Here is a 23,313-nt window from a genome sequence, read left to right as displayed (position 1 = left end):
AAGCGATCTCGATTGCTTCCAGCACTCAGATTACTTGAGGACATGTTGGGCACGTTCTTGGTCTTTATCTGACACCCTTTGTAGGACGTGTCTGACAGGTCCTCTGTCGCCAAGGGGTTAAATAATATTGTAAATTTAACAATTGTTACATTGAAGGCTATTTGTTACACAGCATATAAAATATGCCTCAGAGACCGTTATATTACTCCAGAATTGTTATTTGTTTAAATAGATAGATAATCCATGTATTATCCATCCCCAGTTTTGCATGGCCAACACATTTATATTAATATACTTTTTACCTCTGTGATTACCTTGTATCTAAGCCTCTGCAGACTGCCCCCTTTTGTTTTTTTGACAGACTTGTATTTTAGCCAATCAGTGCCCTCCACGGGCATGAGAACAATGTTATTTAAATGAAACAAATGAACTAACACCCTCTAGCTGGAAAACTGTCAAATGCATTCAGATAAAAGGCCGCCTTCAAGGACTTAGAAATTAACATATAAGCCTACCTATGTTTAGCTTTCAACTAAGAATAACAAGAGAACAAAGCAAATTTGATTATAAAAGTAAATTGAAAAGTTGTTTAAAATGGCATGTCCTATCAGAATCGTGAAAGTTTTTTTAATTTTGACTAGACTGTCACTTTAAAGCTAACTTGTCTTAATCCAATTAATATGCTTTAATATGACCTACTCTGTTTTGCAGGTACTGTTTAGCAATGCAGCCGAAGAACAGATTAAACAGTTGGTCAGTATGGAAACCACTGAGGAAAGGAAAAAAGCAGCACAGATGCTTAATAACACAATCAATTTGATTAACCAGGTGAAAAACAAATTCATTTTTTTATTTTTTTTGGTGGCAAACAAAACTCTTCACTTTGCTACAATTGGCCAGTAATGCAAAAGGAACAATAACATGTTTTAATGTGTGTTTTAGGATGTCAGTAGAACAGGATCTTCATTCCTTCTACTAAGCATGATTTGGACTTCTGACTCTCCTTCCTTTCTTTAAACTAGATTTCTTTATAACCAGATTTATGGGGAAAACAATACATTTTGAAAAATATCCAGGAAAGGAGACCAGCCAAGAGGTCACCTCAAAGTGCAGATGTAGGGGTTGCAGATGAGACCAGGCAATGGAAAACCAAAAGGTCACCTCAGAGGGCAGCTGTAGGGGTTGCAGATGAGACCAGGCAATGGAAAACCAAGGGGTCACCTCAGAGTGCAGCTGTAGGGGTTGTAGTTGAGACCAGGCAATGGAAAACCAAAAGGTCACCTCAGAGGGGCAGATGTAGGGGTTGCAGATGAGACCAGGCAATGGAAAACCAAAAGGTCACCTCAGAGGGGCAGATGTAGGGGTTGCAGATGAGACCAGGCAATGGAAAACCAAAAGGTCACCTCAGAGGGGCAGATGTAGGGGTTGCAGATGAGACCAGGCAATGGAAAACCAAGTGGTCACCTCAGAGGGCAGCTGTAGGGGTTGTAGTTGAGACCAGGCAATGGAAAACCAAAAGGTCACCTCAGAGTGCAGATGTAGGGGTTGTAGTTGAGACTAGACAATGGAAACCAAGTGGTCACCTCAGAGTGCAGCTGTAAGGGTTGTAGTAAAAATGATGCTAATTTATTATAGTTTCTCTCTTGGCTTCCCTGATTATAAACTTTCTGTTTCATAACAGCTACTGTAGAGAGATAACTAAACAAAATCACTCCAATCACTTTTGATGTAGACAAGTCTTCGTTAGATGAAGTTAGAGGGGAAATGGCCTAGTAGCAGCAATTCAGCAGCGTGCCATTTGTTTGTGACATCTCTACCTGTGAAGTTTGTAACTTTTATATATGCACAGCATGACTGACTACTTTATTTGAGGCTCACACTAGAATTCTGAGGATTTCCATCTGCTTTCTCCTGCACTTTTAACACTATGCACAGACAGACAGACTATGAAGGAAGTATCTGAAGCATTCATTATTTTAAAAATGATTCTTACTCAAAACAAAAAAAATAAAGAAAAAAAAGATTAAACAATGGCTGACTGGCTAATACTCATTGTGTTAAAGGGACATGAAACCCAAAATATTTCTTTCATAATTCAGATAGAGAACACAATTTTAAACATTTCATTTTTATTTATCCAATTTGCTTCATTCTTTAGATATCCTTTTTTGAAGAAATAGCAATGTACATGGGTGAGCCAATCACATGAGGCATCTATGTGCAGCCACCAATCCGTAAATACTGAGCCTATTTAGATATGCTTTTCAACAAAGGCTATCAAGAGAATGAACCAAATTAGTTAATAGAAGTAAAATGGAAAGTTGTTTAACATTGCATGCTCTTTCTAAATCATAAAAGAAAAAAATTGGGTTTCATATCCCTTTAAGGTTCCCCCAGTGTTATCAATTGGATTTTAGATTAGTTTTTATTTTTTTGACTAAACAGAAACCAAAAAACTAAACTTGGCTTGTACTTATACAGGCAACCATACACGTTGCTCACCTATTGCTAGTCACGCCCCTTGGGTTTTATAAGTAGCGTCAGTCCTTCATTGCGTTGCTTGTTTGTTTGGCCAGTTTAAAGCAACCTAGCGCTTATTCCTTGTTCAGTCTATTCGAATCTTGGCCTACCCTGACCTTGGATTGTTTAATGACTTGCCAGCTGCTTGCCCTTACCTCAGATTGTTTAACGACTTGCCTTGCCAGCTACCTTCTCTTCCTTGACTTTTGCATCTCAGACCTGTTGTTTTTCACGTATACTTTTGTCACTGTCACTCCTGTTTAAGGAATCTCTCCACCTGATGCCGACTAGTGGCCAAGAATAGGGAAGGGGAAAATGAAAGCAGTAGTGTCAGCTGCATTCCTGACAGTGTGTTTTGAACCTATGTATTATTTTGCCATCATCTTGCATGTCATTTCGTTTCTTATATTGTTTGTTTCAATCATGGAAATCTAATAAATATTTTGCTTTATGTTTATAGACTGTTGGAGATGCTATTTCTGACATGCTGTTAATTGAAGCTATATTGTCCATCAAGGGTCTTAATGTTCAGAAATGGGATGAAATGTACACCGACCTTCCCAATCGCCAACTTAAAGTTAAGGTTCGTGGACAGACATCCTTTCCAAACTGAAATCAAAGCTCTGTGGGAGTTCTAACAATCCGTTTATTATTTTAATAGTTCAGAGTGTGTGTGTATGTATGTATGCATGTGTTTGTGTGTTTTTTGCTTCTAATCTTAGCTGAATGCTTGCAAAGTGAGTGCCAGCCTTCCTCTGTGTGTTAATTTGTTTTGTTTTGTAATTTTCCCTATGGTCTTTTCACCAGACTTCTCTATATACATATATATATAAACTGTAGCAAAGAAGCACTCACTGAACGATTCCAACTGTGACAAAAGACTTTAATTCAAACGAGTGACGTTTCGGGACAATAACAGTCCCTTCCTCTGACAAGCTAACAATGTGAAAAAGCAGGCCTTAAATAGGCTCCAAAAATACCCTCCCCATAAGTGTGACCAATCACGGTCAAGGTAACAAAACCTATCTTACCCAGTAACAAATAGTGATCGATATTACAATAGTGCAAAGCAAGTTAATCAAGTGAGTTAAAACATAAGACCCCGTGTTGCTAATAGAGTGGGGGGAATAATCACAGTCCAACCCTTTCTAATCAGCTGCTAAACGACCATAAACAAAGGAAAAAAACATATAATGTGAGGATCGTAATTCAACCAATCAGTGTGATCCCAGTCATGTAGATCGTAATTCCACCAATGGGCAGTCATCAGACTTGTGGGAATTATAATAGTACCAATCAGCAGCCTAATAGCATTCTGTATCAGAAGCGTCATACCATTACGCTTTCCAGATACGCCCACCTGTCACTGACTATGCCTGTTGCCTATAGCAACACAGCAAAAACATTTTGCTAAATCGGATCAGATCGCTGCTTGCCAGTCATGGACAGATGCAGCGATACGCTCGCCATAGAGATCACAGCGGCTTTCCCATATCGGATAACAAAGGCGTTGCACAGCCAAATTAATGCTGTTAAAGAGATGGCGAGATCCGACCAATCAGCCGTGTGTCCACACCCCCATGGGCGTAACAAGACCATCACTATGTTATTGTCCGCCTCTATGCCTCTATATCAGAGATGATGGGCTAATCTATTAAAATAATCACACTCGTCTAAAAGTGACAAGCAGTTTCTATCCTGGGCCACACATAGACTGTCAATGGCGAACATGGCTATATTCGTGTAACATTACCAATAAATTTTAGTTGTTTATTTCATAACAATAAACTGTTATTTCTAATATCTATCTGTTTCAACGGTCGCTGCATGCAGACTCCTATTCTGTGCATCAAACAACATCCTAAGAAAGTGTAAACAGTGTGAATAGAAACAATATATGTAAAAAAGGGAAACCTATATGCATAAAACCTATATGTATAAAACAACATATAAGCTATTATATATCCATAGTGAGTAATCACGAAAAAGTGAGAAGTATAAACAAATAAATTTTAGTTGTTTATTTCATAACAACCAACTGTTATTTCTAATACCTATCTATTTCTACGGTCGCTGCATGCAGACTCCTATTCTGTGCATCAAACAACATCCTAAGAGTAAAGTGTAAACAATGTGAAAAGAAACTATATATACAAAAAGGGAAACCTATATACATAAAACCTATATGTATAAAACAACATATAAGCTATTATATATCCATAGTGAGTAATCACGAAAAAGTGAAAAGTATATCACTGTCGGTTCCTTGTAAAGGCTCCGCTAGCCTTGTATCTAACCATAATTGTGGCACCGATTATGGGTTTAGTGTGAAGTAGACCACCCAAGCTAAAAAGCAACACGGGGTAAGCACAAAGTGAATATAATGAAATTAAAATAAAGTTAAAATTAATTCGTCCATATAATGGACACAATAATAACAACATGATGTTAAGAGAGCCACCTATGGATATTACATAGGGGCAATATAGGACAGAAAAATCAGCATTGTCTTCGGTTACATTGTGCTTTTAGATCAGTCAACTGTATTCAGGGTCTGGAAAAAATAATAAAATTAAATTAAAAATAAAAATAAAGATAAATAAATAAAATAAAATAATAAAATGAGATGATAAATCAATAAAAATAGATAAATAAAATGAACTGAAATCAATAAATCAATACATGAATCAAAATAAATAAATAAAGAAAATAGACTAAAATAAAATAACATAAAATAAAATAAGATAAACTAAATAAAATAAAATAAAATAAATTAAACTAAAATAAACTAACCAAAACAAAATAAAATAAATATAAATATAGAAAATAAATGAATAAGATATAAAAGACAAGGGAAAAAAAGGGGGAAGAAACTGTAGAAGAAGAAAAAAGCCAGTAGTAAATTAGACAGAAACAGCCACCATACAGAAAATGAAACCACATTAAATAAAAATACGGGGGAATCAAGAAGTCAAGTTAGAAAGGAAAGAGAAATAGAGAAAGAATGAAGACTAAGAACAAATGGATCATGAGCTCTCATTGAAATGGACATCAATATTCATATAGACTGGGTCTCAGCGTTCATAAATAACATTGCCATTCTGTGTGGGTGTTGAGACCCCTGGGACTGAGGGTACCAAGTTCATAGATCCACCTTGATTCTTTGCGGAGTAGCATGTTATCTCTGTCTCCCCCCCTCCGTGGGGTCGGTACGTGGTCGATCAGTCGAAATCTCAGATCGTTGACAGTGTGGCCTGCCTCCAGGAAGTGCCTTGCGACCGGTTGATCTGCCTTTTTGTTTCTTATGGCCAAACGAATGCTGGACCTGTGGTTGGCCATTCTCGTCCTTGCATCGTCGGTTGTTTTGCCAATATAAAATTTCCCACAAGGGCAGTTCAAAAGATATATTACGTATTGGGTGGTGCAAGTCAGATAGTACTTGATCTCGTATGACCTGTTGCTTTCAGGGTGGCGAAAGTGGGAGCCAGTGATCATCCCACTACACGTCACACAACTAATGCAGCGGTAGCACCCTTTCTTTTTCGTCCTCAACCATGTCCTTGCACCCCCTTCTGGATTGACATCTGCTTTCACAAGATGATCCCTCAGATTTCTTCCTCGACGAAACCCTATCCTTGGTGCCTTCCAATTCTTGAAAGGCAGGGTATGGTCTGCTTCAATCAGTTTCCATTCATCCTTAATCGTATGGGTTAGGGGTATAATATCTGGTGAATATGTGGTCACAAAGGTGAGTTGATCTCCTTGTTTAGATTGGGACTCTTCTCCTGGTACACTCGTACATAACACACCTGATTTAATCTCTAGCAGATCCTTATGCTTGTATCCTCTCTCCCTAAAGCGCTCTGTCATATCCTGTAGTTGTTCTTCACACAATACCTCATTGGTATTATTTCTAATCACCCGTTGGTACTGGGCTTTAGGGATATTGTGTATAAGGCTAGGCTGGTGGCAGCTTCTGGCATGCAGTAATGAGTTTCGGTCCGTAGCTTTACGGAACAAAGTTGTACCCAATCTCCCATTCACCTTGAAGACCCTCACATCAAGGTAGTCCACCGTGGAATGACTGATTGTGTGGGTAAATCTAATGGGACTTTCAAGTGTATTCAGATCCTCAATCCATTGTGTTAGGCTATCCTCTCCATCAGACCACACCAGGAACAGGTCGTCAATATATCGACAGTAGTACCTGATGTTAACATTGTTAAAGATCTTCATAATGGATGTCTCATAGAATGCCATAAACAGGTTGGCCAGCGATGGGGCCACATTGTCCCGAAACGTCACTCGTTTGAATTAAAGTCTTTTGTCACAGTTGGAATCGTTCAGTGAGTGCTTCTTTGCTACAGTTTATCTATTATCTTACAGCACCCTGACAAGTTGCATAAGTTGGTGAGAGTGCACTTACACCATCACTTGAAATACATATATATATATATATATATATATATATATATATATATATATATATATATATATATATATCTATCTCTATCTATCTCTATCTATCTCTATCTATATCGTGTCCAAATATTGGGGAAAGGGGAAAGCAAACAACCCTACATAAAAGGAATAACTCTAGTGGCGCAACCTGTAGTTCAATCAATAGAAATAATAATATATAAATAACTAATAAAGGAATATGAGCTTCTGATTAGGAAAGTAAAATGTATATGGTAGATGGAATATCTGTAAAGCTAGTATTTATAGCGATACACTATGCAGATGACTATCCATATAACATTTGACCCTAAAATTCTAACATACTCTATTGTATATGCGAGGATGCGTGTGTCAAAAATCCTAACAATGTATCATATAAATATATAGGAAGTTCTGTAGAATAAAATAAAATCGCCACAATAAAAATATATGACGAGTCAGGAAAACCCCCTATTAGTGGTAGAAATCCAATAAAAGTAAAATGTCACTATAAGATAAATTTAAAGTCACTTGTAGTACAATCTTCTTATGAAAAACAGGTACAGACGTAATCCCTTGTGAACTGTTCATCCAATTTAGTAATCAAAAGACAATACAGCTCCCTTTGGGAGTTTACTTACACTCCTTCACCTCAATCCAATGAGTAGAAATCCCTTCGAAACGTGTTAGGATACTTTTTATATGTTTGCACAAGTGCTCTCTTCACAGGAAGGACGTTACACTACTGTGAAGTATACCACTTTGCTGCAAATATATCAATATACAAAATAACCAACAAGTGCACTGCTATTAATATATCAAAAATATAATTGTAAATAACTGTGTATAATTAAGACATGTTAAGAGATCCCACCTCCAAACTACTCCCACAAACAGAATGCCCCCTGTCCAGCATATAAAATGGAACAGTTCTCAGAAACCCTTATAGGTTCAGATCCACCGCCCCCATGGGCGTTATCTTAGCTAATGTAAACATAAACAAAGACCCGGCCCGACTGGCCTACAAGAGAGGCAAGAGCTTGAAGGATCATCTAATGAAAACGGATTTCTCGACACCTACCGACAAACAGATGTGGTTGAAGCGGAAATGTGGCTGCTTTAAATGCCTGGGCTGCGTTATATGTATTGGTATGCATATTGGGAATATGTTCCAACACCCTGACAAGAAGAAGAAATACAAGATTAATTACTTCCTTACATGTACAACGACCCATATCATCTACCTCTTCAATTGTCCTTGTGGGCTATTTTATATTGGGAAAACCATCGACGATGCCTGAACTCGGATGGCGAACCATCGATCGGGCATCAGGGCTGCCCTGAAAAATGGAAAATCAGAACAACCAGTAGCCCGACACTTTTTGGAGAACAGACACACAGTTACGGATTTGAGATTCCGGATAATAGATCATGTTCCAGTACTGAACAGAGGGGGCAACAGAGTTCCTACTACAGAAAGAATCCAGATGGATACATGAACTTGGCACTCTAGCTTCCAGGGGCCTTAATGTGCAAACCAGGTGGCAAGCGTTCTTGTGAGGAGGCTTTACACCAATATGACTTTCCTGACCTTTGGGGAGTCTGCGATTCCATTATAAGATGAGAGTACATGATCCTATCGCATATTCTTCTGTCTGATATTATATTAAGTAGTGTATATCATTTTCAATTTATTTCTGTCCTTATTTCTAAGGGTTTGCTCACCGTCCCTACTACGCTGTGTGATTTACCCTTAATGGATCCCATGGGTGATTTTCTGTGGAAGTTTAGTGTTTTTAATATATACCTCCATATTTACAGCTTGTCACTGTGTGATCCAGTAACAGGTGCAAATCAGTGGAGATAGTAGGTGTCTAGTAGGACTATTTGTTTTTAATGAGAGACCACTAGTGGTCTCTATTTTATTTCTTAGTGTATGTTTGTTTCACTGATTTTGATTCACTTGTTCATTATTGTGGATGGGATCCCACTTCTCCGCTCCCGGATCCGGTGTGCTCTTTGGTCTGGCTGAAATATTGGTTTGATTATTAATGGAATTTGGTTGGAGAGTATGCAGTTGAATCATTCTACCTTGTATTGTGATTTGGGTCTTATAGTGTTAATAACACTCAATATATTTTGTCTTTGCTAGTTATGTGGTTGTTTTTTTATTTCATAAATAAATTCCTTTGGACTTTTTTTGGGGTTGTATGCTAGTTTTGCGACGGGGGATTGTCAATGCGCACTAATGGATGTTGAGGCTGTGATGTTATGTGTCTCCATACACATATTTATCAATTTGTTTTTGAGTATTGATTGTTGGGTGGGGCACTTCTTTAGTCCTTATATTCTTATATTCTTTGTAATCTATTTGGAGTTTTCACATATAGTCCGTTAGCTGTGTATGATGCACAGGTTAGACTAGGACTTTTGGGATACTAGCGGTCACCTTCTTTTACCACATTCTATTTTTGTAACACATATAACATTGAGATTAATGACGGTGACAGAGCTCAGTGTGTTTTGCGGTTTGTTTACTTCTTCCCCACCTATCAGAAGGGGGGTGTGTTCAGTGTAGATCTATCGCGATCGAGTGGGAGGGACCTTTATATCCCTCTATTTCTCTCTATGCGTACTGATGATGTATGTAGTGCCGAGATATCTGCTGTCGCACTGACATTTAACCACAGTGATATATAGTAGGGTAGCTGGTACGTAACAACTTTTACTTTGATTTTAAATTAGTTGATGTTAGTGTGGTGACCAGCGTGAACTACACCCTCCCAGTCCACCACAGAGGAGGTGTGCCGGGGCTTGACCAATGGCGTCTTAGTGGGAGTGACCCTGGCCTCTGTTTATTAGAGTGGTTATGCCGTGACATCGGATCGGTGACACATTGTGATATACATAATCTATATTTTAGGAATCTGGCACGTAGCATTTTTATTTTATTTCAGACTTTTACTTTGATTTCATGTTTTTGGATGCTCGAGTTATTATTAGTGAAAGCTACACCCTCCCAGCCTATCACAGTGGAGGTGTGCCGGGATTTGACCTATTGCGGCTCAGTAAGAGTGACCCTGATCTTTGTTTATGAGTGTGTCTAGTGGTGGTTATGCCAGGACATTGGATAAGAGACACATTGTTATGTATATAATTTGTATCTTTGGAAGCTATATGGTGGTTCACAAACGATACTGACCCTAGGGACTCACAGATGTTATAGCCTTGAGGATGTTCCGATAGTGCCGGGTCTTTGTTTATGTTATAAGGGTTTCTGAGGACTGTTCCATTTTATATGCTGGACAGGGGGCATTCTGTTTGTGGGAGTAGTTTGGAGGTGGGATCTCTTACCATGTCTTAATTATACACAGTTATTTACAATTATATTTTTTATATATTAATAGCAGTGCACTTGTTGGTTATTTTGTATATTGATATATTTGCATCAAAGTGGTATACTTCACAGTTGGGCTTTCTTATGGTACAGCCCCTGATACCTTTGCACACGGTATCCAGGGTTTGGTGGCCACACTGGGGGAGGGTTATAAAGGCCTTTATAAGTCTGTTTGTATTCTCAGGTTGTCAGAAGAAGGGACGTTTGAGGTCCTGAAACGTCACAAATAACTATTTTCGTACACAATATTCTGAAGTCCAGTGAGTGCTTCTATTTTGCTACTTTGTTGATAATCCTACAGAGCACCCTGGCAGATACAGGACGGTGGTGAGAGTGCATATTCCTTTTGAACTTTGATATATATATATATATATATATATATTTCCAATTTTCACTCCATACGGGTAAAATAATGCTGCACTCACCGTTCTTGAAGTAAAAAGTCCATTTATTAGACACATATGACAATATCCATAACACAGTTAACCCCAGACGTTTCGGTGCTCCTCTGGCACCTTTCTCAATGGGTATGTATCCAAATCTCCAGCAAACAATCTAACTACCCGCCACCCCTATCTCCCTATTTAAACCCCTAACATGCTCTTAGCTTCCGGTATTACCAGACCAGTGCGGATGAGCTATGTCACTACCGCCGACCAAGGTATGCGAAGGGAACAGCCGCATGGCTAATTAGCATAACCCCACCTTCTATGACGAGCGAAGCACCTCATCATCACGGCTTAGAGTAGTGGACACGTAACGCCGCAAAAGGCTGGCAATAACTAATAACACCAGAGGTAAAAACCTCATATAGAGTGAAAAAATATAGAATTTAAAAATGGCTAAACTTAACACTAACTAGGTATGATAATTGGGCAGCATGTATGAACATCCATGTTGGTATTGCCATCTCATATTCCTATTTATATGAATTTAGTCAGCAATTAGGGTACACACAATCCCAGAATATACTCAGAAAAATATGATAGATTCTGATAGGTTTTGATGTGCTTAATGGAAACTAACAAACCTACTACCTAAAATCCAGATATCAAAATAGCAACTAATAGCAGCCAAAGACAACAAATCCCTCTTCATGTCTCTTGAGGTATGGTAGAACGTGATTTATTGGCAACACACTCACGCCAGTGTCCTTGTTCTCCTATATAGTACAACCCGCTAGGAGAGGGAAAATGTCCACATAATTGATAAAATGATGGTATATGTCCAGAAAAAGACCTAGATCGTCCAATCATAGCCTGATCCAGCTATATAAACACATTATAATCAAGTTGGGCGTTTAATCCTCTGGGAGTGACCATGTCCAAACGATATATCCAAGATGCTTCGACCTGTAGTAACCTAGCTTGTCTGTCACCGCCCCTCTTCATAGGTGGTACATGGTCAATGACCATTGTTCTCAAACTTGCCGCAGTATGCCCTGCCTACATGAAGTGTCTGGCGACAGGTTGGTCGGATTCCTTCTTCTCAATCGCTGTTCTTATTGCATGGCGATGGTTAGCCATCCTTTCTCGGAACGTGGTGGAGGTTTTTCCGACATAGACCAATGAACATGGGCATGTCAGGATATATATCACAAAACTGCTGGTGCAGGTCAATCTGTGATAAATTTTGTATTTCTTCCCTGTGCGCGGGTGGTGGAATATAGATCCAGTGAGCATGCTGTTGCATGTGGTACAATCCCCACATTTAAAACAACCAGGTTTTCTAAAAAAGGCACTTGGAATGGACACTACCAGAAAACCTGGTTGTTTTATTCACATCCCTACCTCTGGGCGGTCTCTTGACTTGAGCTATGTGCATACAGCAAAGGTCAGCGATCGTATTTTTCTCTTGCCAAAAATGCAATGCCACCGGCTGGACACTCTTTGCTTTCTTCAGGGCTTGTCTTATGCTTGACCCGTTATTGGCTATTCTGTCCTTCAGGGGGGGCACTCCATTTTGCCTAGGTAAGGCAAAACGGGCATTTAATAATGTAGACCACCATCTGCGAAGAACAGGTTAATCTATGCTTCAAATAGATCCTTTTGCCCGTCCTAGGGTGACTAAACGAGTTGCCCACAATAAGGCTGTTGCAGGTTATACATCCATCTGATCTATGGCAACCTGGGTTAATGTCCCAACTCCTGACGTCATGACTTCGAATAGGGTCAGTTTAAACCAGGAGGTCCTTCAAACTCTTACCTCTCCTATATCCAATCAGAGGGTAGGCTTTGAAAACACAGTTTAGAGAGTCATCTGTAGATAAAGTGTTCCAATACGTGTATATTGACTGTTTCATCTGCTGGGTGACTTAATTAAACCTAGGGGTAAATAAACATGAAGGTGGTTCAGAGCTTGCAGCTCTCTTGGTCACCTTACTCCTTATTCTGGCACTCAACACTTTTTAATGAAAAGCCTCTGTCAAGGAATTTGTTGGTCATTTCATCCTCACTAACCTTTATCTGTCCCTCATGAGAGACAATTCTATTGATCCTTGAAAATTGGCTAATAGGTAAACTTTCCACTAGTTATTTGGGATGAAAACTGGAAGCCAAAAGCAATGAATTTCTATCTGTATCCTTCACATAAAGGTCAGTCTGTAGCACCCCTACCTGTTTCACTACTATCACATCCAAGCATGGGATATGAGTGTAGATCGCATTCAAAGTAAATCTGATTTTCGAGGGAATCCAATTCAACTTGTTTTAATAAACTCAGTCAGTTTGTCCATGGTGTCAGTCCATACAAAAAAACAGGTCATCTACAGTATCTCACAAAAGTGAGTACACCCCTCACATTTTTGTAAATATTGTATTATATATTTTCATGTGACAACACTGAAGAAATGACACTTTGCTACAATGTAAAGTAGTGAGTGTACAGCCTGTATAACAGTGTAAATGTGCTGTCCCCTCAAAATAATTAAACACACAGCCATTAATGTCTAAACCGTTGGCAACAAAAGTCAGTGCACCCCTAAGTAGAAATGTCCAAATTGGGCCCAGTGTGTCAATATTTTGTGTGGCCACCATTATTTTCCAGCACTTCCTGAACCCAATTTTTTTCTTTTATGATTCAGATAGAGCATGCAATTTTAAGCAGCTTTCTAATTTACGCCTATTATTAATTTTTCTTCCTACTTTTGCTATCTTTATTTGAAAATCATGAATGAAAATCTTAGCAGCCAGCTCATTTTAGGTTCAGCACCAGAGATAGTGCTTGCTTATTGGAAGCTGACATGTACCCACCAATAAGCAAGCATAACCCAGGTTCTCAACCAAAAATGGGCCGGCTCCTATGCATCACATTCCTGCTTTTTAAATAAAGATAGCAAGAGAATGAAGAAAAATTAATAGGAGTAAATTAGAAAGTTGCTTAAAATTGCATGCTCTATCATTAAAGAAATAAATGTGCGTTTAGTGTCCCTTTTAATCCTCTTGGGCATGGAGTTCACCAAAGCTTCACAGGTTGCCACTGGAGTCCTCTTCCACTCCTCCATGACGACATCACGCAGCTGGTGGATATTAGTGACCTTGCGCTCCCCCACCTTCTGGTTGAGGATGCCCTACAGATGCTCAAAAGGGTTTAGGTCTGGAGACCTGCTTGGCCAGTCCATCACTTTTACCCTTAGCTTCTTTATCAAGGCAGTGGCCGTCTTGGAGGTGTGTTTGGGGTCATTATCATGTTGGAATACTGAGAAGAAGAGAGGGGATCATGCTCTGCTTCAGTATCTCATAGTACATGTTGGCATTCATGGTTCCCTCAATGAACTGTAGCTCCCCAGTGCCGGCAGCACTCATGCAGGCCTGGACCATGACACTCCTACCACCATGCTTGACTGTAGGCAAGACACACTTGTCTTTGTACTCCTCACCTGGTTGCCGCCACACACGCTTGACACCATCTGAACCAAAAAGGTTTATCTTGGTCATATCAGACCACATGACATGGTTCCAGCAATCCATGTCCTTAGTCTGTTTGTCTTCAGCAAACTGTTTGCACACTTTCTTGTGCATCATCTTTAGAAGAGGTTTCCTTCTCGGACGACAGCCATGCAGACCAATTTGATGCGGCTTATGGTCTGAGCACTGACAGGCTGACTCCCCACCCCTTCAACCTCTGCAGCAATGCTGGCAGCACTCATACGTCTATTTCCCAAAGACAACTTCTGAATATGACACTGAGCATGTGCACTCAACTTCTTTGGTCGACCATTGCGAGGCCTGTTCTGAGTGGAACCTGTCCTGTGAAACCGCTGTATGGTCTTGCCCACCGTGCTGCAGCTCAGTTTCAGGGTCTTGGTTTTCTTCTTATAGCCTAGGCCATCGTTATGTAGAGCAACAATTCTTTTTTTCAGATCCTCAGAGTTCTTTGCCATGAGGTGCCATGTTGAACTTCCAGTGACCAGTATGAGAGAGTGTGAGAGTGATAACACAAAATTTAACACACCTGCTCCCCATTTACATCTGAGACCTTGTAACACTAACGAGTCACATGACACCGGGGAGGGAAAATGGCTAATTGGGCTCAATTTGGACATTTCCACTTAGGGATGTACTCACTTTTGTTGCCAACGGTTTAGACATTATTGGCTGTGTTGAGTTATTTTGAGGGGACAGCAAATTTACACTGTTATACAGGCTGTACACTCACTACTTTACATTGTAGCAAAGTGTCATTTCTTCAGTGTTGTCACATGAAAAGATATAATAAAATATTTACAAAAATGTGAGGGGTGTACTCACTTTTGTGAGATACTGTATATCTACAAAAACCTTTTATATTATCACCAAATTCAATAGCTCCCAAATTGTGTCGCTGTTCATATTTAAACATAAACATTGTTGGCCAGCGATGGGGTCACATTCGAACCCATTGCTGTCCCAACAATTTAAAATAATTATTAGATAAAACAAAATCCAACAGTTCCAATACAAAACCGCTACAAAGACCATTATACTGACCACTTTTTCTGATAACCTCCAGCACACTACCAATGCCCTCCTGTATGTCAATGCTATAATAAAGTCTAGAAATGTCTAAGGTTACTAAAATCATACCAGGCCATATTTCACCAATATATTTTAACTTTTGCAAAAAAATGAGATGTATCTTTTATCACAATCACTAACTTCCATACACAGGGCTGAAGGTAAAATCTATAAACTGTGCAATGGGCTGCATCACAGATTCTCTAGCCGACACAATTGGGCGGCCAGGTGGTGCCAACGGATCCTTATTGATTTTGGGTATGCAGTATAGTATAGGTCTGATGGGAAATTTCTGAGTAAAAAATAAAGCAGTTTCCTTATTAATATGCCCACCCTGCAACACCGATACTGATCTATTAGCTTCTCTTTTGATGTCAATGGTGGGGTCACAGTCTAGCTTTTCATACACTGAAATATCAGTCAATTGTCTCAAAACTTCCGTTCGATAGGAGCTATAGTTTTGTACAACGATGCCCCCACCCTTATCGGCCCCCCTAATCACAATATTGTTGTTTTTCTTTAAAGTGTCAAGTGCGTCCAGTTCAGGTTTAGTTAAATTAAAAAAACATTTCCTAGGGTGCATCATGATATCTTGTCTAACCCTACGATAAAAGGTAGAAATGTTGGCATTAGTACTAGAGAAGTCCCTAACACTCTTTAGAGTACAAGATATCTAACAGCGCTCAGCCCGGTTCCTTATAGCTCCTGGATAGAGGGTATCTAGCTTACCCTAGTAAGAACAACAGAAAAAACACAAATAATCCAAGAGCGCCAACTATAAGGCAAAGGAAAAATCTAACAAATACATCAGTGATTATAAAACATTATCAAACATTTAATTCAAAAACATATAGTTAAAAACATGGATCCATGTAACAGAATAGACTTGAAAAATGGAATTTCACAGTACTAGCAGATAAATACTAAAGACACAATGGTAGCTAAAAACGATAAAGGGTATAAGGGTATGTCACCAATTACGGGGATATACAAAATTATAGAAAAGTCCAGATATGTCAATAGAAGTCTATGAAAAGTCCAGTGAGTAAATCCAGTGGAAATGACCAGTGAAAAAATCAAATGTTAAAAATAAACTGATGATAAAAAGATCCCTTGGAGGGAGGATGTGAAAAAAAGTGTGAAAAAAGTGATGTAAAAATTGTAAAAAATTGTATAAAAATATGTAAAAAAATGTGTATTAAAATTAAAAGTGGGGGACCCCCTAAAAATAGGTGTCAAAAATATGTGTCAAAAATAGTGAAAAATATAAAATCCGGTTAAACAAAAATTAAAAATTAAAAATATAAGAGAAATAATAAATAGTGTGTATATAGTATAATCCAAGTGAAAGTCTTAATCATTAGGTATTAGTGAATGATCCTCCTTGTGGCTAACTCCGTTTGAATGATGGCGATGAACTCTTTGAGATAGATGGTTTTACCTTCCTGTTCAATATAAACTCTTGTAATCCCTGTAAATCAAAAGAATAACATAGTGCAATAAAATTTCAAAAAGCAAGAAATAAAGAAATAATGCTCACCAAAAATGTCAACGCGTTTCGGCCTCTTTAACAGGCCTTTTTCAAGACTATCTAGGGGTGAGTGCTGGTGGCTATATTTATATGTATCACAAACCTATGAATTAGCATAGTTTTGGCGGCAAAAGAGGGGAATTTGGCGCCAAAAAATGACCCGACCCGGAAGTGCTTTTATTATTGTGTATCCGTTTTTTGCTTATTTGCCCCTTTTACTCAGATAATTACGGCTCTGTATTGGTCCTATAATTTGGAACGAATAATGGGTTCTGTCAGTATTAGTTTCTCATACATTATCATGTACGTTGCCGATCGCTCTGTTTCTACATACATCAGCGTCGGGCCGGAAGTGACATAGTGTTTGTTTACTTCCGGTTTCTCATACTTCCGGTTGCGGTAATCACAAAGCGGTTTTTCGCATATGGCGATAACTAAAGAAGGGGTATTGAAATTTTTTTTTTTTACATATACATGATATATTGTAAAATTTACACTTCATAAGACTTGATTGTACCAATTTATGTTAGTGGTATAGCGAGCAATAAAAACGAGCAATATTATTATGATTAGAAACGATTAGAAATTACAAATGAGAGTAAAAATATATATGTTGGATAAATATCAGTTTGTGCATTAGTACATTTAAACATTGTAAATTATACATTAAAAAACACCAATAAAAAAACTTAAAATACAATTAAAATCGACATCTTCAATAAAATAACTTACTAATAAAATTCTTATTAAAATTGGAATCAAATTTTAATTTTAACAGAAGGGTTTATTAAAACTAGTAAAATGCAGATAAAATACGGCAATAAGCCTGAACATGGGGAATAGATATATATATATATATATATACACCCTGTGCATATTGAAATATAAGGCAGAGATATGGTAGCTACACAGAGCTACACGAAAGACTACATCAAAGGCACAAAAGGATCACGGTATTCCTGAATAAGAGCATATCTGAAAATAATTAGAAATGGGACTTGGAATAGAACTAATAATAGGACTTCAAAATAGGGTACGTGTACTATGCTCGAGAGGCTGAATAACTCCAATTCTAAAGAAGGGACCTCAGTAAGACAAATGTATGATGATTGTAGTGACGCTTAGCTATAAGAAGCTAGTATGAAAATACATGCAAACTGGCCATGTGTCACCTGTTGTCTAAGATCAGTGATTATTTGTACTTACTAAGTGTGAGAGGTCCTCCCTATTATTCAAACCCCTAGGGTAAAGACAATCTATATTAAAAATCCACTTGGATTCTACCGTCAGTAAGCGCCTTTCATAGTCACCTCCCCTCCAGTTTGGTGTCACTAATTGTATACCTATATAATTAAAATCTTTGAGACTAGCTCGGTGATGGTTAGTGAAGTGTTTGTAGAGGGCTGTTTCGGTGCTTTCATGTTCAATCTTTAATATGTGTTCTCTAATACGATCTTTGAGGTGTCTGGACGTTTGTCCTATATATTGGAGTCCACAGCTGCACCATATCAAATAGACAACTCCTCTATCACTGCATCTTATGAGGTCATTAATCTTATATTTGACTCCTGAATTGTACGAGGTAAATTCTTTGGTTTTTATGCCTCTTTTACAGGCTTTACAGCCCAGACATGGGAAAAAACCTTTAATTTCCTTGCCAAATACATCCCTTGTTTTATTTGGTGTTCTTTTAGGTATACTTGGGGATAGTCTATTTTTAAGATTGTCTGTTTTCCTGTATATGAAGACAGGTCGACTTGACAGTTTATCCCCTATGATTTCATCATTCCTTAAAAGTGCCCAGTGCTTCTCTATAATTTTCTCTACAATGTGTCTGTTTTCACTATACTCAGTAATAAACGGGATAGTGAGTATGTTATCGTCAGAATAGTGAATAGTTTTTTTCGGTTTATATACCAGGAGATCTTTCCGGTCTTTCTTCCTGACCTCTTCCATGGTTTGAATTAGGGACTCTTCTTCATAACCTCTTTCTAAGAATTTTTCTTTGAGAGTAGCGGCTTGTTCTTCCCACTTTTTGGGATTGGAACAGTTTTTCTTCAGTCTTTGGAATTGGCCTTTTGGTATATTCGTCTTCCATCTGTTAAGATGACAGCTTTCCATGTGTATGTAATTATTGCAGTCCACTTTCTTAAAGAAAGTGGACGTCTCCAATTCCCCTTCGATAATCTCAATTTTTAAATCCAAGTAGTTAATTGTTTTATTGCTCATCTCGTGTGTAAATTTAAGGTTACAAGTGTTGTCATTCATGACTTCCAAGGTGTGTTCCAAGTCTTCTCTAGATCCCTTCCAAATCATAATAATATCGTCAATGTACCTGTTATAGAGGACCAGGTCCGCGCTAGCTGGGCATGATTCCCAGAAAATCGATTCCCAGTAGCCCATGTATAGATTAGCATAGCTAGGCGCGAACCTGGTCCCCATGGCTGTACCACATATTTGTTTATAAAAAATCCCATTGTTGTTAAAATAATTATGGGTTAAAATGAACCGTATTCCTTTGAGAATGAATTCTCTCTGTAGTTCAGGTAAATTGGGGTCTTTTTTTAAAAAGAAATCCACTGCCTCTATACCGCCTTCATGTGGTATGCTGGTATAGAGGGACACGACGTCACATGTGACGAGTGTATAATTCTCTCCCCATTGTATATTCTCCAATTTGTTGAGAATTTGGGTAGAGTCCCTCAGATATGACGGTAATTCCGTAACGTATTTTTGTAACAATCTGTCTATATATTCAGATAGATTGCTAGACAGACCCCCTATTCCTGATATTATTGGCCGACCAAGGGGTCTGTCGAGGGATTTATGAACTTTGGGGAGGTAGTATAGAACTGGAGTTATGGGATGTTTGGTGTTTATATATTTATATTCTTTTTCATTGAGAATACCAGTATTTCTGGCTTCCCCCAACATTTCTTCTAATTCTTTTTTATAAACTTCAACTGGATTTTTCCTTAATGTTTCATATGTCTGTTGGTCCGATAAGATTCTGTTACACTCGTGGTCATAATCTATTTTGTTCAAAACCACGATGCCCCCGCCTTTATCAGCTGGTTTAATAACCACGTCATGGTTATTTTCGAGGGTCTTTATGGTGTTCATTTGTTCCTTAGATAGATTATGTTTATGTCTGTTCAGTTTCTTGTGGTTGATGTCCCTGATCTCATTACAGATCAAGGTATCAAATGTGTCTATGGCATTACCCTTACTTGCCAATGGGTAAAAAGTCGATCTCGGTCTTAAATCCGTATGGAGGTAGGTATTTCCATTAGTGGTTTGAGTGTCTGAGTAAACCTTTTCGTGTCGAGTGGATTGTGTTTCCAGTGGCGTTTTCATGAAATGTCTTTTAAGAGTCAGTTTCCTGACTAGTTCTTTGGCATTTATGAAGGTGTTAAATTTGTTCAAACCCTTTGATGGGGCGAATGACAATCCATAACTTAACACAGATGATTCTTTTTCTGTGAGTTCCTTTGAGCTTAAGTTAAAAATGCCTGTAGTGGTAACCTTGGCATTTGATGGGAGGGGAGATGGTAACTCCTTTTTTCTTCTTATTCTTCTTCCTCCTCTCTTGCCCCTGTGGGTCTTCTTTTGTCTGTAGGAATTTGGAAATCTTCTGAGTTTGGGTTCTTTCTCTTCATAGATCCTCTTTCTGGTTCTTTGAGAGTGTTCTGAGGAACCCCTAAAAAAGAATGCCCTGATGTTGTTGCTTGGTATTCTTCATTTGTGCCTAAATCCGGTATTCTCTTATTTTGTTGTCTGTCTTCTTGTTTAGACTGGGGATTCATCCCACGCATGTTTTTATCTGGTCGTGGTCCTGGGTAGTTAGATCTGGGGGGCTGATAGTTATCATTATAATGGTGATTATGCCAATTTTCACCTCTATTGTATGGCTGTCGGTGTCTGTGGTTTGGGTAGGGGTGTCTTGGATATCCTCCTTGTCCCCAAGCTGAGTCTGTCTTCTCTGTTATTACCGTTTATTCTCCTATATTGGCCAGAATAAACGGTAATAACAGAGAAGACATAGACTCAGCTTGGGGACAAGGAGGATATCCAAGACACCCCTACCCAAACCACAGACACCGACAGCCATACAATAGAGGTGAAAATTGGCATAATCACCATTATAATGATAACTATCAGCCCCCCAGATCTAACTACCCAGGACCACGACCAGATAAAAACATGCGTGGGATGAATCCCCAGTCTAAACAAGAAGACAGACAACAAAATAAGAGAATACCGGATTTAGGCACAAATGAAGAATACCAAGCAACAACATCAGGGCATTCTTTTTTAGGGGTTCCTCAGAACACTCTCAAAGAACCAGAAAGAGGATCTATGAAGAGAAAGAACCCAAACTCAGAAGATTTCCAAACTCCTACAGACAAAAGAAGACCCACAGGGGCAAGAGAGGAGGAAGAAGAATAAGAAGAAAAAAGGAGTTACCATCTCCCCTCCCATCAAATGCCAAGGTTACCACTACAGGCATTTTTAACTTAAGCTCAAAGGAACTCACAGAAAAAGAATCATCTGTGTTAAGTTATGGATTGTCATTCGCCCCATCAAAGGGTTTGAACAAATTTAACACCTTCATAAATGCCAAAGAACTAGTCAGGAAACTGACTCTTAAAAGACATTTCATGAAAACGCCACTGGAAACACAATCCACTCGACACGAAAAGGTTTACTCAGACACTCAAACCACTAATGGAAATACCTACCTCCATACGGATTTAAGACCGAGATCGACTTTTTACCCATTGGCAAGTAAGGGTAATGCCATAGACACATTTGATACCTTGATCTGTAATGAGATCAGGGACATCAACCACAAGAAACTGAACAGACATAAACATAATCTATCTAAGGAACAAATGAACACCATAAAGACCCTCGAAAATAACCATGACGTGGTTATTAAACCAGCTGATAAAGGCGGGGGCATCGTGGTTTTGAACAAAATAGATTATGACCACGAGTGTAACAGAATCTTATCGGACCAACAGACATATGAAACATTAAGGAAAAATCCAGTTGAAGTTTATAAAAAAGAATTAGAAGAAATGTTGGGGGAAGCCAGAAATACTGGTATTCTCAATGAAAAAGAATATAAATATATAAACACCAAACATCCCATAACTCCAGTTCTATACTACCTCCCCAAAGTTCATAAATCCCTCGACAGACCCCCTGGTCGGCCAATAATATCAGGAATAGGGGGTCTGTCTAGCAATCTATCTGAATATATAGACAGATTGTTACAAAAATACGTTACGGAATTACTGTCATATCTGAGGGACTCTACCCAAATTCTCAACAAATTGGAGAATATACAATGGGGAGAGAATTATACACTCGTCACATGTGACGTCGTGTCCCTCTATACCAGCATACCACATGAAGGCGGTATAGAGGCAGTGGATTTCTTTTTAAAAAAAGACCCCAATTTACCTGAACTACAGAGAGAATTCATTCTCAAAGGAATACGGTTCATTTTAACCCATAATTATTTTAACAACAATGGGATTTTTTATAAACAAATATGTGGTACAGCCATGGGGACCAGGTTCGCGCCTAGCTATGCTAATCTATACATGGGCTACTGGGAATCGATTTTCTGGGAATCATGCCCAGCTAGCGCGGACCTGGTCCTCTATAACAGGTACATTGACGATATTATTATGATTTGGAAGGGATCTAGAGAAGACTTGGAACACACCTTGGAAGTCATGAATGACAACACTTGTAACCTTAAATTTACACACGAGATGAGCAATAAAACAATTAACTATTTGGATTTAAAAATTGAGATTATCGAAGGGGAATTGGAGACGTCCACTTTCTTTAAGAAAGTGGACTGCAATAATTACATACACATGGAAAGCTGTCATCTTAACAGATGGAAGACGAATATACCAAAAGGCCAATTCCAAAGACTGAAGAAAAACTGTTCCAATCCCAAAAAGTGGGAAGAACAAGCCGCTACTCTCAAAGAAAAATTCTTAGAAAGAGGTTATGAAGAAGAGTCCCTAATTCAAACCATGGAAGAGGTCAGGAAGAAAGACCGGAAAGATCTCCTGGTATATAAACCGAAAAAAACTATTCACTATTCTGACGATAACATACTCACTATCCCGTTTATTACTGAGTATAGTGAAAACAGACACATTGTAGAGAAAATTATAGAGAAGCACTGGGCACTTTTAAGGAATGATGAAATCATAGGGGATAAACTGTCAAGTCGACCTGTCTTCATATACAGGAAAACAGACAATCTTAAAAATAGACTATCCCCAAGTATACCTAAAAGAACACCAAATAAAACAAGGGATGTATTCGGCAAGGAAATTAAAGGTTTTTTCCCATGTCTGGGCTGTAAAGCCTGTAAAAGAGGCATAAAAACCAAAGAA

At 38.5% G+C, this 23,313-nt stretch overlaps 1 protein-coding gene across 2 annotated transcripts in view; it reads left to right on the top strand.

The window, feature by feature from the left end:
* Positions 1 to 23,313, top strand: part of PGM3 (phosphoglucomutase 3) — a 64,629-nt gene that overhangs the window by 27,735 nt on the left and 13,581 nt on the right. For both annotated transcript variants that reach the window (XM_053710481.1, XM_053710482.1), the window contains exons 10-11: positions 712 to 828; positions 2,981 to 3,103. In XM_053710481.1, coding sequence (XP_053566456.1) covers positions 712 to 828; positions 2,981 to 3,103 — 240 coding nt within the window. The remainder of the gene's footprint in view (positions 1 to 711; positions 829 to 2,980; positions 3,104 to 23,313) is intronic.

The sequence above is a fragment of the Bombina bombina genome, chromosome 4 (genome assembly GCF_027579735.1).
Source record: "Bombina bombina isolate aBomBom1 chromosome 4, aBomBom1.pri, whole genome shotgun sequence".
NCBI lineage: Eukaryota > Metazoa > Chordata > Amphibia > Anura > Bombinatoridae > Bombina > Bombina bombina.
This window is presented reverse-complemented; position numbering and strand designations above follow the sequence as displayed.